Genomic DNA, 18,643 nt, shown 5'->3' with positions numbered 1-18,643 from the left:
TAAACTGTTTTCTGTCTAATTATTACTAGAACTGGAACTTTTTTCATCTTTAAGTATTGTTAAAATTTGTGCCCCTACGAGGAAGTCTATTTGCTCTTGATCTAATCTCAGCTGGGAACAGACTGTCTCCGTGTTCTAGCTTTAACCCAATGTTTTCCCAAAACAGTTTAGAAAAACAGTAAGATTCCAGGAGTTATTATTTGTGTTCTGTGAATTAAAAAAAAAAATACACTAGTGCTTTGTTCTTCTAAAATTCTTTCAAAATATGTAAAATTACTGAACATATTTTTGTTGTTACATAACATGTTATTGCTATCTAACTATATTTATGTCTTTAGTAATGATGACCTGTCACTCGAATTTCAGGGGTCACATTAAAGTTTCACTTCACGAATGTCTGACTTTGGATGTCTGTGTAAATGAGCAGGGAGCATCAGCAGTTCACTGTTTCATTAGCCACCGCCTGCTCCATGGTCACCAGGATAGGAAATATATCATGCTTCAAAATTGCACTGGATAGAATTTAATCTTCAAGGTATGTATAAACCAGACTGGATCAGATCCTGTCTCAATTTCTCTAAGACTACTTTTTTACTGACTTCATCAATCCAAGCACACAATAGATCTTATGAATTTCTATGGTATTCCATTAATACACTAAGTTCCAAGAGGCGTGGGAAATATTGGTATACTTGTCACATTCTTTTGTAAGGAAGAGCTGTGTGGACTATGATGAGCTCTTGCAGCTGGTAGCATGAGGAGAGAGACATGGCAGAGTTGACTTTTCTACTGTCAACGACAGATGGATATTTTCACCTGGGACATTTTTGCTTATTTCTAACACTTAGGATCTAAGTACTTTCGAAATTCACCAGCTGGTGGTTATTTAGACACCTCTAGTGGCAGGTAAAAATACTGTTCTGGCTTAATGTTGTAAAGCATGAAAGAACAATTTTATATTTTTATTTCCTTTGACTTTCTGATTGTAATCTTCTTCTTTCTAGTCTTTTCCCTTCACCTAACACTTACGACAAATGATATGTTCAAACTTTCCTATAACATGTCTTTTCCAAAGTTTTTATGGTTATTTACTATTTTCGGCAAAAGGACAGACTTTAGTATCTCAGAAAATAATTACTTTTGTAATAAAAAAAATTTATCCAACCACCTAAAGATGAAAATTGATGACAATATATACGCCGATATAGCATGAAGATTTACTTAGAATCTTACTAGAGACTATTTACTGTAACGAGGAAAAAAAATAAGTTAATAAAAATAATAAAACACGGGGTCTGGCCCCATGGCTGAGTGGATAAGTTCGCGCGCTCCGCTTCAGAGGCCCAGGGTTTCGTCAGTTTGAATCCTGGGCGCGGACGTGGCACCGCTCATCAAGCCATGCTGAGGTGGCGTCGTCCCACATGCCACAACCAGAAGGACCCACAACTAAAAAATATACAGCTATGTACTGGGGGGCTTTGAGGAGAAAAAGGAAAGATAAAAAAAATAATAAAACACCACTCATCAAGTTAAAAAATAGTGACTTCAAAACCAGAAGTCAATTAATAAAAATTGCCCTGCCATGAAAAATTAGTGAAAACATTATTGATAGAGTTTGCATTCTAAGTCAGGGTTGACATAAATATTTTAAATTATCTTATTCATTTTTGAACACTTTATAAATTTAATAATATTTTTAAGGGTAAATTAGTTTAAGCACCAAATAAAGCTTTTCAAATCTCTTAGTTTTGTTCCCTGAACTGGTTTTTGCCTAAAGTCCATCAAAGATGTCAAATGAAGTCATTGATAGAATTAGACTTTATATTTTAAACCTCTAAATAGGACTGTTTTAAGAAAAATAAAGCCACTAAAATGTTACTCGTTCTAAATGTTGACATCAGATATTTGCTTGTCCTGGCAGATTCCCCCTGGTCGTGCCCCAATATCTTCTCTCCTCCTCCCAAGTGAATGGGATTTTTAGCCAGGCCCACTGTCCCTCAGAACAAAGGCTACATTTTCCAGCCCCTTCCACGTGGCCACAGAGACTAAGTTCTGGTCAAGAGTCCGTATATGGCAGCTCTGAGAACCTTCTGTGTGTGGCAGTCAGGCTGCCCCCCTTTCTTCTTCTCCCTTTCCTCCACTCTGCAGCTTGGAATGGGAATCTGTTGGCTGGAGCATCAATTTGTTCTATGGGAACAGCACACTGGAGAGCCGGAAGGGCCGGAATCCCTGAGGGCTCTGTAGCACAGTGCTGCCACAACCACCGCGGTCTGCCTCTCTCTGGACTTTTCCATGGAAAGGGAAAGAAAGGTCTATCTTAGGTCACTGCTAATTTGTTTATTTTCTGTTACTCAGAGGCTGAATCTCATCCTAACCGATACACTTATCTACCAAAACACAAATAACAGAGCAAGCACTGAATCTGATTCAAGGAAAAGCAAAAGCAAAATATTTTAAGAAATTAAAATTGGCTTGCATTCTTAAACATCTGAAGTATTTTCTGGCAACCACCTGATTTCTGGGAAACATAACACTTGCTACTATTATAAAATTCTTGTGCCTTGTGGTAACATAGCTAGTCTGAAATAAATTAGGATTGTAACAGATCTTCTTTAATCGTTAAGCCTTATCTAAGGGTGTATTATTGAAAGACTACCAAAATATCTGTATATGATCATTTCACCATGAGAGGGCCCTGAAGTGGGCCTGGAGAACTGCATTATAAAATGCTTTCAGTATAAAAGATTTTCTTGAGTAGTTTCAAAAATCAAGTACATCGGGGCCGGCCCAGTGGCACAGTGGTTAAGTGTGCACATTCCACTGTGGTGGCCCGGGGTTCACTGGTTCGGATCCTAGGTGCAGACATGGCACCGCTTGGCAAGCCATGCTGTGGCAGGTGTCCCACATATAAAGTAGAGGAAGATGGGCTCAGATGTTAGCTCAGGGCCAGTCTTCCTCAGCAAAAAGAGGAGGATTGGCAGCAGTTAGCTCAGGGCTAATCTTCCTCAAGAAAAAAAAAAAGAACCACAAAAAACAAAAATCAAGTACATCTTAAAAGAAATGTAACTGGAAAACTTTTATGATTTTTGACTAATTTATACCTACTTTATAAATATTGATATTACACTTTGACTCCTCATTGGTCTTAGACTTTGTGAAACTATTTTTAAAAAGCATTTAAAAAAGCTGTCTTTTATCCTTTTTCATTAAGTATATAAAGAAAGATTAAGGGTATAATGTATAGACTGGAAGAAAGGTTCTAGCATGAATGATTTAGAAAGGCTGCTCAGGAAGAGAGAAGTTAAGATGACTTCACATACCGAGTCTTCACTGGACAGGTTTGGGTTCATGGGAACATAATTCTCTTCACTGTCGTGCGAGTCACTGCTCGAAGTTGTGCTGTGCACTGAATCTGGCCGGGGGGACATGGGAAACCTAGAGGAGCTAATTACAGAAATGATCATCACAAACATAAGCCTTGACAAAAACTTCTAAAATCACTTTCAAAATAAAAAGGATAGTTCACACTTTCAGAAATATTCATATACATTTACAATCATTTATTATACACATTTATTATAAAACCATTTATTGTACACATTTAAATGCACAATTAATATGTACAGCTATATTGTAAAAGTATATTTTTGGGCATCAAGTTACAAAAAAGTATTGCTAGTGATTTGAGGGATAAGTAGAAAGTCACAGATATAAAAAGGAAGATTTAAGAATTACTATTAAAAAAAACCTAACTATATGTATACATAAAACATGAACACATATTCAGCACAGGTTTGTGACTTTGTATATTCTTTTCATTTCTCTATATACATTTAAATAAATCTTGATTAAATAATCCCCACAAGAAACTACCATATTTTCAATATCAGTAGTTCTCAGAAATTTCTAGCCTCATGAATTCTTAATGCTCTTAAAAATTATTGAGAACCCCAAGGAACTTTATTTGTATGGGTTATATCTATTGATATTCACTATTACAAACAAAAGAACAGTTTTTAAAAACACAAGAGCATACAAATACACATTCTATTAGCTGTCACAACAATATCATCAAATATTATGTAGCTTCTGGAAAACTCCAGTGTACACTCATGAGAGAGTGGAAAAAGGCAAAGGACATTTTAGTATCTTAATGAAAATAGTCTGACTTCACAGAACCCCAAAGGGGGGGGGGGGTCCTCAAATCATCCTTTGGGAGCCAATGTTGCAGACATTTTCCATTACGACGAACCATCAACTTACGTATTTTAAAGACTTACTCTCGAGCAAAACTCCTAGTGATGGGAGATCTAACTGGGGCTTGTAATTCTTCCCATTCTGGCAAAGGTTTTATTTCTAAAGGTGCTGGCTTGGCTAAAATAAAAGAGAGAGAAAGAGATTTTAGCATACAGAAATTTGGAAAACAAAACAAGATCCTCTCTTTATATCTCTATTTATGTGTTATTGCCAGAGTTCACCTAAGACCAGCAAATTTCACACAGGAAATGAGGTCCATGGATGTTATGTGATTTGCCCAAGGTTACACAGCTAAATAATCAGGGGCGAAAGCTAGATCAGATGCTGTTTCATGATTGCTGACTCAAAGTCTAAAGCTCTATTACAACATGTTGCTTCTTAAATTTAAGCAAATATTTTATGAATATAAAGTAAATGAGAAAGGGTAATAGGACCCAATTCCTTTACGATTACTTGATTTACACTTTTCATTTCCTTATTTCATTTTTTTCACTAATTTAATCCTCAAATATGGAGATTTAATCTATGTAAAGACATTCCTACTCTTCTATATTGGAGCATCAGTTATGCTACTACATGTGAAATCATGTACAGAAAGCATTAAGTGCAAAACTTCGCTGACACCAAAAACCGGAAAAAAAAGAATTAACGATCAAATCTTTTAAATTAATTCATGCCAAGTCTGGAAACAAAAAAACAAAGCAATACTTACAGCTTTAGATTTAAATTCAGTTCTGAGAAAACAATTACCTCAAATTTTTAGCTTAATTTAACCAACAATATCCTTTACCAAATGAAATAAAAAGAAATAAATGCTAATATTTTATTAGTTTTATTTAATAGTGGTCTTTACTTATTTACCTCATGATTGCAGTAATTATTATGCTAGCACATAACCACAGAGCACTCAGCCCTTTTCTTAAAGTCAAGACAGACATTTTTCAGAAATTTATGAAACATGCAAAGAACTAAAATAATATTATTTGTTAATATTAACTATATTTTAGGAGACTATTTAAATACATTAGGTAAATATTTTAGTTACATTTCACCCTACCACTCTAAAAAATTTGTTTTCATTTTTCCAGCTTTCCTCCTAGTCTTTGTCCACATATGTGTAATTTTAATCAACTATGTTAAAATTACCAACAAATTGTAACATAGGTAGTCATTTTAAAGGATGATCTAGATTCACTGAGGCTTATAACTAAGCATTTTTGTCAACTCAAATACAAAAAGCTCAATGTGATCTTGTGAAGGCTAGACTGATTTAAGCTCGAGTTAAAATAATTTTGCTCATCTATACACTTAAAATGGACATATACAGAATAGTGTGCCAACTGAAAGTATTTCTTTATGTTTCACTTTTTTTGAAACCCAAAGGCTAACAGCAGTTTAGCGTCAAATTCTAAGTAATGGCATAAAATAATTAATCCATGGAAATGATCTGTATTGTCTCAGAACAGACACATACATTATATATAAATACGGGGGACAACTGGAACTCACAAGCAGCTCACAAACAAGCTTAAAGAAAACAGTGTACTGATATCTAAAAGGTTAAAAGAATAATGCAAAAGGACAAGACTCAATATCACATATTATCAAATATTTAACATGCTGCTGTTAATGGCATAAATAAGTACACTCGTGGATTATGGGAAGCATTCACTTTAGAAATAACGTGCTGGGAAGCTCTATTTACAACAACAGTAGTACTTAAGACTCTTCTCCTTTACTTTTTAAGAAAAAACATCATAAAATAAATAAATTCCCAACGCCCCATCCAGCATGCGATGCTAAAGTACATACCCTTTCTTCTTGTAGCAAAGTCACCTATGGTTTGTGAATCAGTTCGCTCTAAACCATGGGGTTTGGGTCTTAAAATTTTAGGACTCTGACCTAATTGGTAAAAAGAAGACTCTCTTAATATAACGTTATTTTTTAACTGGAAAAATGGATTCTGTAAAAAAGCAACAGAGCCCTGAGCAGAAATGTTACATCTCAAAAGCATAAACAAAAGTTTGTTTGTGGAGAATATTTCAATCTTGTTACATATCATTCATGCTCAGTACAAGGGAGAGGAGGAAGCTGCATGCAACACTGTAATAAGCAAAGTGTTATAAAAGATGGTAGGGTTTAAGTGGGATAACCAGCCTGGTTAGTTGTTATCTTTATTTTGGGGAAGGGAGGAAAAACACGTGCCATGTTAGCTGTTAGAATTTCTAACATGTCTTAGAAAACAACCCCTCAGTCAGATCTCACTTACATCTTTTCTTTGAAGGTTGGTGTCTCATAAGAAAACCCCAAGGCCTACTTCCCTACAATATTACTTTCTTAATTTGATGGAGATGTTTTAAAAACCTTAATCAGACTGTTCCTTCACCTCATGACCAAAGTCCCTCTAGAGAAGCAGAAGAATGTTACAATGTTCACTAATCCAAGATCAAAAACAAGACCAACACTTGTTTCCCCTGGATACTTAGTGGCTGCCTGGTGGCATCACTTGGCAAAGATAAGATGTCTAGATTCTTGAAGTGCTGATTGTCTAGCTTCAATTTAAGTATGTGAAAGCCTTAATTCGGTGGCCATCATTTTCTTTTCATTCAATCTCTGCCACATACAAGCACTGCCCAAAGTCTCTGAGAAGTACAAGGTCAACACCCAGCAGCTGGTCTCAAACACTTTCCCCATGAGAAGCCCGGACGCCAAGAGTAGCAATATCATTTGAATCAGTAATTTAAGCCACACTATTCTCAGTGTCACCAAATTTTCTTTTTTCCTGGAATTTACAAAGTTGTTGACATCTATGAGATGACAAAATCTTTGCTGATTAAATGCTGATATCTAGCATTTTACCCAAATCTACGAATTTCTTAAAATGTGATTCTCTAAGTTATAAGAAAGAAAAAGCAAAGATTCTCTAATTTTCTAAGTCAGACAGTTAATCCATTGAGTTTATTCAGAAATGAGGCAGGCCTAGCTTAAAATGTGAGCGCTAAAATGTGGGGCCATGCTCCTACCCTAAGGCTGATCTATTCAGGGCCCACAACACAGGGCACTCTTCTAAAACAAAGGAGGATGTCAGCTTTTTAAACTCCTCAAAATAGTGTACTTCCTCTTAAAAAAAAGTAAGAGGCAGAGGGTAGGTTTTACTATAGAAGAATACGTTTATTTTACAGTTGAAAAGGCCCTTTTAGACCAAATCCAGTTCTTAGTTTTATGGATCAGAAACTCCTAGAAACAGAAGAGGTTAAGAGACTTACTCAGGTTACAACATTAATCAGAGGCCACAGGAAGGCTTCCTCTAGCCTCACCCTGCTGGTGTAGTGCGCTCCTGTGCCATGTAGCACACTACCTTACCTCTCTCTCTCCCTTCACGGAAAAGAGAACCTTAGGAAATCAGTGTTCAGAGTTCACCTTTGAACTCCTGAGTTCAGTTTGAGATCTCACATCTGCCTGAATGCCACGGATGGCTGACACATGAGTGATGTGATGCTTAACAATTGCAAACTGCTTTTAGAACTCCTTCTGGTCTGCTGGGGCTTACTCAGCATGTCCTCCTCCTCTTCGGAAAGACCCACTGTCGTTAGCTCTCAGCCGCCCCTCCTGATTTTTCAGTGTGGTTATCTACCTGTGGTCGCTCTTGGCATTTCTCAACTTTTCGCCCTTGGCATCTTATCTGTGTTTGTGGTTAAATAACCTAGGTCACGTGACTGTGAAATTTACCTCGTTATGATTTTGTGCCATACTTCAATTGTCTGACAGGTCACTTCCAATTATCCTTCCGATACTTGACACCTAACTGACCGTCTCTCCTCCAAACCAATGCCATCTCTCAAGTACTCTCAGGGGCACTCCCTGGCTTTCTTAATAGAAAAATATTGTATTAAGTGAGATTTTTAAACTGCTTTTGTAAAATGTACATGTATTTTCTACTCCATGCAAAGATTCAGGTTGATTTTAGGACAAAAGTTGTAAGGTGGAAATGGTGTGCTGAATTGCACTGAGTCACTCAGGCATTTTGTTACGTTTATTTCTTTATGTCCTTCCAAACTCAATTTGACACTTATGTTCCAGACAGAAATGAAAGTCATACCCAAATGACAGCTCAGTTTTACTTATGAGGAGAGAAAGGAGAAAAAGGGACTTTGGTTCTGCCTTTCCCATTCGATCATCTCTAAACCAACGCTTCATGAACCCCGGATTTGGAAAACTGGGCAAAGCACTCTCTGAGGAAGCTGCTGAAAAAAGTGTGATTTTTAACATTTTACATTAAAGCATCCAGGTTTTTTTTTTTCTATCATACCCTTACATCTTAGAAAGAGCTTTCTAGAAGCCAACCTGATGATTACTGGCCTGCATAAAACCCTTAAATGGTGTCCTCAGAATAATGCCCAAACTCATTAGCATGGATTATAATGCCTTCAGGGTCAGGCCCTGCAAGGTGTTTGACGTTGTTCTCCATTCATACTCTCCTCCTGCTTTCCCTTCCTTATTCCTTCTCTCCCACTCACAACTCTGAGCCAGTCCCTTCTCTGCTCTTTTTAAAGGATCTGGGCATGCTGTTTATTCTTGACTAGAAGATCCTCTGCCATCCCCCCTCCTCTGCCATCATTAATTGCCGCTCGCCCTCTCAGACTTTCCTCAGGGGAGCTTAGCTCATAGTGCCAAGAGCTTACCTCAACCAGAGCCCCTTCCACGCTAATTATGATAATGTGTTTACTTTTCTACTTTCTCCACTGGCCAGTGAGCTTCTTGAGGAAAGCCACCTTTTCTTCCTTGTTTTTGGAGACCCAAGACCTAGCAAAGGGAATATCCTATCACTGGTAGGTTGATGAACTGTAGTTCTCTTAAAGCTGGTGGTGTTTAATCTGATCAATATCATATTTGTTTGTCCTTTAAGAGGAAACTGAATCTTGTTTCAAAAGTCATCCCATGGTCAAGACAGTCACATGAGGACATGTTTCGAATAAACAGATGCAATCCTCTGAAAAGTCCACACACTATTCAGTATTATTTTAATAGGTACTGCTTACATAAATTCAACTCAGAGTGGAAAACTTATTTTCCGTATTATTACAGGTTTAACTTAGCCTAATTTATTTACTCTTCCAAAGCTTTACAGATTTCCAGTAGGCATCTCAAAAATCAAGAAACAAAAAGAATAATTCACATTACTATCCTCTGCTAATTCTAAAATATAATAGCAAGGTAGCATACTAAAAAGCTTTTACACTTGTTTTAACGTTCTCATTGTATAAAGAGGAATATAATAAGGACAGTTATATTGGAAGGTCAAGAATATTTAGTGGAAAAAAACTCACATGTAAAGGCTATGCCATCAAAATTTACTCCATACTCATTTCCTTTAAACTAATGTCAAACCAGAACTCTGACTTGAGATGCAAACTTTCAGACTTGTTTATTAAAATCCAGTTATATTTACTGGTATCATTCATTCTTCTTCCAAACATTTATTACAGTATAAAAGTACTTTTTTTTTTTGAGGAAGATTAGCCGTGAGCTAACTTCTGCCAATCCTCCTCTTTCTGCTGAAGAAGCCTGGCGCTGAGCTAACATCCATGCCCATCTTCCTCTACTTTATACGTGGGACGCCTATCATAGCATGGCTTTTGCCAAGCCGTGCCACGTCCGCACCTGGGATCCTACCCGGTGAACCCTGGGCCTCTGAAGCAGAATGTGGGCACTTAACCGCTGCGCCACCGGGGCTGGCCCGACATATGGTAGATTTATGTAATGACTTACTTTAAGAGAAGCCACAATAGATATCTTACAGAAACTTCCCATATTTACAAAATTTTGTTTCCATTAAAATATAAAAGTTTCAATTAAAGCAATCAAAACATATTTTGCCCTTCATTTCCAATGACTCATCTGCTTTCCTAATATTTAATAAAATACATGCAAATTATGTTTTCCTCCTCTGGTAATATACACAAAGCTTGGTTCAAAACAAATACTACGGTGACAGAAATACTTTGGGTGAAAATATAGCTACTACAAGTCAGGTGATGGACGAGGGGTCCATGAAAATACAGTAAACACAAGTGTTTAGAACATCCGTGTATTTCTGCAGCTTCAATTACTCAGAAGTATTCAAAAAACTCATCTATACTACTAACTACAGCAGCTGACATCTATAATTAGGGGTATAAACAACACGAGAATGTTACTCATTTATTACAGCTCCTTCCAAAGAAGACAATAACAGAAACCGGTTATATTGGGTGTTGAACTGGCTACACTGGCCTTTGAAACCAATCAAGTCATATTTGATAGGATTAGAATTGCTTATTATGAGGTTTGGCTAATAGGAAATACTAGAATAATAGGTTGAGTCACGTATCTGCTGTCAGAAAATTTGAAATTAAAACCGACTCATCTGATGCTATGTACAATGAGAAGATTTTCATGACCAAATAAGACATTTGCCCTACAGTTTACATTTTTATGGATAAACTTTGCTCCAAGTCCTGAATTTGAGTTTTAAAATGTGTTTTTCTTGAATAGCTATAAGCGAGTTGACAAAGTTTGCCCTGTAATATCAAATATTTTCTCATGCCTCCTCTCTTGTATCCTATATACTCAAACAGCAGAATAGTACTGAAAAAACAAGCAAAAAGCTTTTTTTATTACTACGGTTTTAGCAACCTCCTTATTGTTTTGCTAAATCTATTTTCCTCGATTTTGCTAAAAACTATGTGGTACTTTATTCTGGGTGCTTTCTCAGTTCATTTTGTATCTAAGCAAAGATACCAAATAAATTATCTGGCCAATGAGCTCAGGACTGTCTCTCATCAGTTCTGTTAATTTTTAAAAGACTGAACACAATCTCCAGAAGTAATCAAGAACCTACTTTGTTCTCTTCCACTGTAAAGTCACTGTAGGTTGGTTTAGAGGACTAGGACAATTAATCTAGAGATTAATATATTACTATAATATATATATACATAGAATACTATATATTCTATCTACTAGAATATATAGTACTTTTACTATGTACATGGGGAGGGATAATTATACATATATGTAATATATATGATATACATATAGATGCCATAGTATTATGATATATATATAAAATAATATATGAGGTATATGAGCTCTGTCAGACACAGATGGTACTAAAAGCATATCATTATGATCTTAAAACTTTTTAACATATAAATAGGGATCTTTTCTGATTCTGCATTATGCTGACCATGTGGAATCATTAACTGTGAAATATATGGAGAATTTCCAAACTGTGTTCTGCAGAGCCCGAGGGGAGGATGGAGCAGGCAGGAGACCAGAGCAGGGAGGACTCGGCTTTGTGCCCTCACCTAAACCACGTCACCTCCACATTTATTGGGACACCTCAAGATATAAAACTGTTACGTATGGGGTTAAAAAGTAGAGGTTCGCTGCTAATGTGCACTAATTACAGGAAAATAAGGAAAGAATCAGTTTAGCATTAAAATGAGTATTTCAATATTTCAAAGAGTTCACGATACATGTTATCTTAATCCTTCATCGATCTGTGGACTCAATTCTGAATCTATACATGTCCAAACATACTTTTGCATATTGCATGCAAAGAAGAAAATGACTAATAATGTCTCAATAGATGTAAAGACAAATAAGGACAAAGAGAAAAAAAAGGAAAAGTTAACAAATAAAAAAAGAGTGATGTTCACACCCTTTCTAAGATAACCATCCCTGATTACAGCCCTGCTGCCTGCGTTGTCTGGGTGGCTGTGGGTGTTACACATGACTATCTTTGCAGCTGTCAGACCAAAGGTGGGCACTTGACCCAATGGCAGCCAATCTACGAGCTGGCCTACAATCTACCATGTTGCCTGGTGTGAAAAGACAAATGAGACCAATCAAATTCTCTCTGCACAATCTGAAGTGAGTAAGTAATGAACGAGGCGATTAGCAACAGATGTGGAGGCTACATAAGGACACATAAAAAGGAGCCACGAGGCAGAATCGAGGCCACCAAGGGGCATTGCAGGCCAAAGCTCTCAGATAGCAGAAACCACATAAAGGAGAGGATACGCAGTTAAACAGAAGAGAAGAATGTGAGAGAGAACCAAGCAGATGCAAAGACCTCCCTTAGGACAGAAATGCAGAGAGAGCAGGACAAAGTGACACTCCCCAGTGTGCCTCAGTCCCACACAACTTTCTCGTTTCAGCACAGGGGTAGCCTTATTTACTTAAAAGCAAAACGAAACAAAACTCATTTTCTTAAGACATTCAGAGTGAGTCTCAGTCTCTGTTCCTCACAGCTGGCACTCAGGTAGAATGAATAACGATCTAAGCCCAGGTTAATGAGAAATTTACACAAACATCACATGCTCTTAAAAAGCTAAATATAGCACGAGACTTTCCAAATCTGCTCAACTGCCCAGAAATGGCGCCGCTCACCACACAGCCAATATACCAACTTCTTTGGTTGTGGAGATTAAGTCACACTATCAGCATGCTGCGACACAGCTAGTTGTCTGGATTTAACCACTCAAACTTGGGTGCCCACTGCCAATTTGGCTCAAAAGGTTCTTTCACACTGAGTTCTTAACAGACCATGCTACCTTAGAATTTAACATTACTTATGAAGGCCAGTATGAAAGAATAGACTAGAAGCATCTATTTATACCCCAGCAAAGGCAGGATCACTTTTAAGAAGTTGTTATAGGAACAGAATGGAGAGATTATAGAAGCAACCTCACTGTTCTTAAAGAATTATGCCCAGTGCATTAATCATCTCAGGTCAGATTTGACATTATATACTCTGGAGAAGAGGTGACAAAACAGCAGCCAAAGGCCATGTCTAGCTCACAGAAGTGTTTGGTTTGGTCTGCAATATATGTATATTTTTAATAATTAAATTGTCTGACAGAACTTAAAAATCAAAACATAATACATATAAAATCTGAAATTTCTGGCTTCTCTTGATAGAAGAGAAGATTTGCCTGTACAGGCCCATATTATTTTCACAAGTCAACAAAGGACTGTAGCCAAGGAGCAGTTCGTTACTCCTTTGAGATGGGGCAAGGGCATTCTAGTTTCTCCTAATTCTCTCCTCTTGCCTGCCAATCCTTTTCAGTATTTCGGTTTGTAACTTCTGCTCCAGAGACAGAAGACTTAAAAATCTCACCTGGGCATCAACATATAATAATTATTAATCTATAAGTAGCCATATTGCTTTACTTAAAGAAGTTGATAACTAAGGTAATATGACATGCTCCTGAATTTCTAGTCCCAATTCTGTTTTGGATTTAAGGACACTTGAACGCAGATCTAAACTGGCAACCCCGACTCTTTTGCTATGCCAGGCTTCCCTTACCTTTCCTGTCTGGCTTGAGGTTCCTATCCACGGGGGGTGGTTCACAGTCTGCAACAGGAACTGGTCTTCTGGGAGGGGTCTTTGGGCTGGACCTGAAGCCCATGTGAGCAGGAGGGGGAACTTGCATTCCAAATGAAGAAAAATCAAACGTCCCTGGGGTCATTGGCACATAGTTTGCTTCCTGAATTGGTTCCGTAAAACTGCTGGAATGTTGTCGTGGCGGAGAGTTGGGATTCATTGGGACATAATTTTCATCCAGTTCTTCACTTGATACACTTCCCACCGTCAATACATTTTTGATTTTCTAAAACACACACACACATTTCTTTTAATAAACAAAACTATTGTCAAACAGGAAAACGCAATTTTAAGTCACACCTATTCATATGGATGTGAAGGGACTTTTATTACAACATCTCATTTAGTCTCAGGGCACTAAGCACGAAGATTTTGACAATGAAATACAGTTGATGATGCCGAGGTCAATTATACTTACAAAGTGGTTATGGAAGCCTTCAAGTGAACTAGATCTGTCACTTGGAAATGTGCGTGGAATATCATAGCAGTCTTGAGAACTAGCATCTAAAATAGAGAACAAACGATCAACATTTCTTCCTAGCTTTCCCAGTTCTCTGGGTAATCAGGATTGACCTATTCTCTTTCTTCACACACAAGCACGCAGGAACATGCAGACATACAGATTTTAAAAAGGATGCTCACAGAATATCTTGAATTGGCACATTAAACCACTAGAGAATGCAGACACTCACTCATATGCCAAGAGCACCAGTTAACTGATCATGACAGTGAGTGGATGTCTAAGCCTGTGATGAGGTGAATTATCTAAAGATAGAGAAAAGAAATATTTCTATTTTCTCATCTTTTGCACCACCTTGGGCCTAACTTGTATGTTAGTAACTTACAACCAGATTATACAGCTACTTCAAGAAGGGAGTTGGAAACTGGTATTGAATGGTTAAATAAGTATTGGTACAAGTACTATTCATGAAGTTTTAAATCTTTCTCTTCTCTAAGACAGCTGGATAACTCTACCCCAAAAGAGAGAAACATTAGCACACAGTTTTTAGAGTATGTGCATTTTAAACTTTGCCTTTCTGTTTTTAGGACTTGAAGAATCTCAAGAGTATAAAGCGGACTCGATTTTTCCCTTCTCGAGGTCTGTAACTTTTGGCAGGCTCTAGTATGAGTATATGTGAGAGGGTATAGGAATAAGTGAAATGGTTAAGGATAGAGAGAAGACTCAGACCTTTAAAAATAAATAAAACCAAGCAAACAAAACTCAGAATGGCTTGACTTGAATTGAATATCACCTGTTAGACAAAATATAAAAATTGCTTATCTAGGAAGGAAGGAAACGGAGCCCAACAGATGTGACACAGAAGCGGCCATAATGGCATACACACAGGAAAAGGTATGACTCGGAGGGGCTTTGCGGCTGGTCCATTTCCTGCTCCTCTGCCCTATCAGAGGGTCTAACCGCCCAGGATATACAGAAAGTGGGAGACATGGGTGCACACTTCCTGAGGCAGGAAGGTATTACTAAGGCCATACTTCTCCAGGGATGAAAATGCCAACTCTTTCCTCCCTTCCAGCAGAACATGCACCCAGGCACACGTTGCACACACAAACACCCATCCAGGGATCTACTGAGACTCTGATATCTTCACTACATGAGTAAGTAACTGCGGGGCTGAAGAAAAAAAGGGACTCTCATTTCACATCATAGTGTGCTTAAAAGAACACATAGTCAGAAAAACAGACTTTCTATCATTAACCTCTAACATAGTAGAAGCCAACTAGAGCTGACCTTTTCGCAGCTTGTTCAAATCCACGGTGGAGATGGTATTGCTACGAGATGGCGGCACCCCTGCTATAGGGATACAGTGACTACTGTCAGTGTCTGAGGCCGTGCGTGGGACGCCGCACGTTTCCACAGGAGATCGGTCATGAGCCGGATGTGGTTTCGGTGGCCGAGGTGGAGGAATATCTGGAATAGTGTCTAGCTTTGACGTCTGTCCCAAGGTTCCTTCTGGAAATGTTCGTGGAATCTGGTAAGTATTACCAGGTGTTGGAGGAATGTCATAACTAATAGACACATGCCTCATCTGAGTCTCTACGCTCGATGTCCCGGATGGGGTATTAAAAACATACAGTTCTCCATCGGCTTCCGTACTCGATGGGGACACCTTTGGTAAAACATCGTGGGAATAACTCCTGGGCAGGTTATAAAGGCTCGAGTCTACAGAAACAGATGCAGCACGAGGCGGTGGAGAGTCATACATCATTTGCTGCTGAAAAAAGCCATTTACTCCATGTTTGCTCTGGGAGGAAGCAGGGTTTTTATGAGAAGGAACGTTATCATTGCAGTCTGTTTCAGAAGAGGTGGATTTGGCAGAATCAGCGTGTGTTCTAAATAAAAATTGTTAATGACAAAATAAAACATGGTAAAGACATAAGTCTAAATTCTAATAAATATATTTATAGCTTAGCAATCAAAACACATGGCTTTTTTTCATTATATTTTTTTGTGTGATCCATAAGATTTAAAGCATGAATCTTCCTTAGTTTCTATGATTATATACCAGACAACAAAACCGCCACCACAAAACCACCAAAAGCATTCTCCCTAATTCCTGTCTTGCACCTGCCCACACCCCCAACTCCACTTATTAAATCCACACATAAAACTGCGATCCCTGAAGCACTGGAATTAGAAGGGTACAAAACTCTGAGAAAGGTAAATGATTAAGGCATAGACACAAGGAATAGCATTTCCTCTGACGAGCATGCAAAACCCTCGTGCCAACACAGTTTGTCAAGTTGATCCATTGCTCTTAAGCCCACCTGTGGCAAATGTGTTGTTCTGTAAAACTGAAAGTGTAATGATCACCTGGTAGTGAAGAAATTCAATGTGATCTACAAGGAGGTGGCGGTTTGACAGGCTTTGTGTATCTTCCTTTCTACTAATTTCCTTTAATAAACATTTAGCCAATCCTATAGAGGATCAAAGTACAAGCCAGAGAGTTAGCCAACTCCAAACAGTATTCAACCTGGAGGAATCTCATTAGAGTCTATTTCATACTTTGGGTACATTTTCAGTCTCTGCATTTTGTGGTATCACAAAATTTGGGTACAAGCCAAAATGAAGCTAACCACACTGGCATACTCGCGCTTCCTTAATGTTAAACAAGATACCGTAACGACTAAGTGTCTGGCCAAAGTCCTGTAGGAACTTAATATTTAAAAAAATAACTCGTGATAGTTTTTTTTTTTTAAGGGCTTATCTTCTCTGCTTCCTTAGTAACATCTGGCACTGTGTATTACATTTATTCACTGAAACTTTCCCCCTCTGGTATCAGAGAACCCATATCGCCATATCGTGGTTTTCCTTCTCCCTCACTGATTATTTCCTTGTTTCATTGACTGGCTCCTTCGTCCGGTCTCTCCAACTGGGAATGGCCAACAGCATTCAGTCCTCCAATTCTTTACCGCACACACCATTAAAAAAATCCTCCTTTCTCATGACCTTACCTTCCACTGAATGCTGACAACTCCCATCTTCTCACCAAACTCTGAGTTCCACATTTTCAAAGTGTTCAGATATATTTCTACTTGGTGACCCAGTATTACCTTGCTCATGAGTATCAAACCAAACTCAACTTACTTCTCAAATCGATTGCCTTTCTGACTTGTCATTAAAAGAAATGTCTTTATGCAGATTCTCTAGGCTCAAAACCCAATCAGCTTTGATTCTCTTTGCTCTACACCATCACTCAGGCACAAACAAAGGCCTTCCTCCTAACCAAGTATCTATTCCTCCGCTCTATTCCCACTGTCACTACCTCAAATTCAGGCCTGTGTCTCTGCTGAGATCTACACCACTGAACCCTCCTAAGTAGGCTCCTTTCCTCCACTTTCTCCCTTTTCCAATCCATCCATGGACCATCCTGCTATACTGCTGGAAGATCAACATTTTCAAAACACAGTTTTCATATCACTCACCTACTCAGAGAAAATCCTGTTGAGGGTCCCTACAGGCTGTGGAAACTATAAAAAATCCCACAAACTACTTCACTTTGCATTGAGGCTACTAATAACCTGGCTCCACCTTATATGTCCTATGTTATGTTCTACTAGTCCCCACATCAAACCCTCTGAGAAGGCTCTACTCCTCTGTCTTCCTCCCACCTCTCTCATTCTCACCTCTCCTTTCCCTCAAGCCATTCTTACACAAATTACTAATGATGTCTCCTTTTCTCTCACCAACCAAGTGTCTCCTATGAAGCTTCTCACCCTCCATTTTAAAAACACTTGCACTGTCCCTTCTCCGAATTTCTAATGCACATACACAAGGTCTAAAATTTTCACTTCATGTAATTCAAACACGTGAGTTAAGACAATCTAGAGGTACCATGAGAAGTAAGTTTCCTGTCCTTGACTATCTTACAGTTTAGTGGAGAATAAATACAAATATCAAGGTATTTCCAACTGTGTGACAAAATAGAGATGTGGAGGCACAACTAGTATGCTACGAAAACCGAGAGAGGCATTTAATCCAGGCTGGGAGTTTGGGGGAATTTTTCCAGGAGAAGCACATGTCTGAGCTGACTCTCGCAGGGTGAATGAGAGTTTGCAAGGTAATTCTCATATATATAAACACTTAGTGCTTGCAGGCTTTGACTTCTTTATAAGCTTTACTTATAAACTCTGAAGGCAACTGTATCTGAGGGGGCTGGATCTTATATAACTAGTTTTGAAGCTTCATAGCAACCAGCAAAACGTGGGCACATAGTGGGGACTTCACAAATATTTAACTGTCACTTTTGCAAAATCTAGACACAAAATATACCTGAGCAATGATTTTAAGTATAATTTCAACTACGACAGGAAAGCGGTGACACCAGTGAGATCAACGTAAAATACTATATGCAAAGAAAGGTACTGAAAACTGTCACTTAGCAGTTGGTTTTAAAAAGTTGATAGTGAAAAATAATTGTGAATTTCCATAGAATA

At 38.1% G+C, this 18,643-nt stretch overlaps 1 protein-coding gene across 6 annotated transcripts in view; it reads right to left on the bottom strand.

Annotated features, from left to right (window-relative positions):
• Positions 1-18,643, bottom strand: part of GAB1 (GRB2 associated binding protein 1) — a 117,888-nt gene that overhangs the window by 8,503 nt on the left and 90,742 nt on the right. For 4 of the 6 annotated variants that reach the window (XM_046656134.1, XM_046656137.1, XM_046656135.1 and 1 more), the window contains 6 exons: positions 15,438-16,039; positions 14,106-14,191; positions 13,610-13,913; positions 6,070-6,159; positions 4,281-4,374; positions 3,321-3,444 (listed from right to left, as the gene is read on the bottom strand). In XM_046656134.1, coding sequence (XP_046512090.1) covers positions 3,321-3,444; positions 4,281-4,374; positions 6,070-6,159; positions 13,610-13,913; positions 14,106-14,191; positions 15,438-16,039 — 1,300 coding nt within the window. The remainder of the gene's footprint in view (positions 1-3,320; positions 3,445-4,280; positions 4,375-6,069; positions 6,160-13,609; positions 13,914-14,105; positions 14,192-15,437; positions 16,040-18,643) is intronic. The other 2 variants (XM_046656138.1, XM_046656139.1) reach the window with 1 other exon arrangement.

The sequence above is a fragment of the Equus quagga genome, chromosome 3 (assembly GCF_021613505.1).
Source record: "Equus quagga isolate Etosha38 chromosome 3, UCLA_HA_Equagga_1.0, whole genome shotgun sequence".
NCBI classification, from domain to species: Eukaryota; Metazoa; Chordata; class Mammalia; order Perissodactyla; family Equidae; genus Equus; species Equus quagga.
The sequence above is the reverse complement of the archived record's forward strand: the minus strand, read 5'-3'. Positions and strand labels throughout refer to the sequence as shown.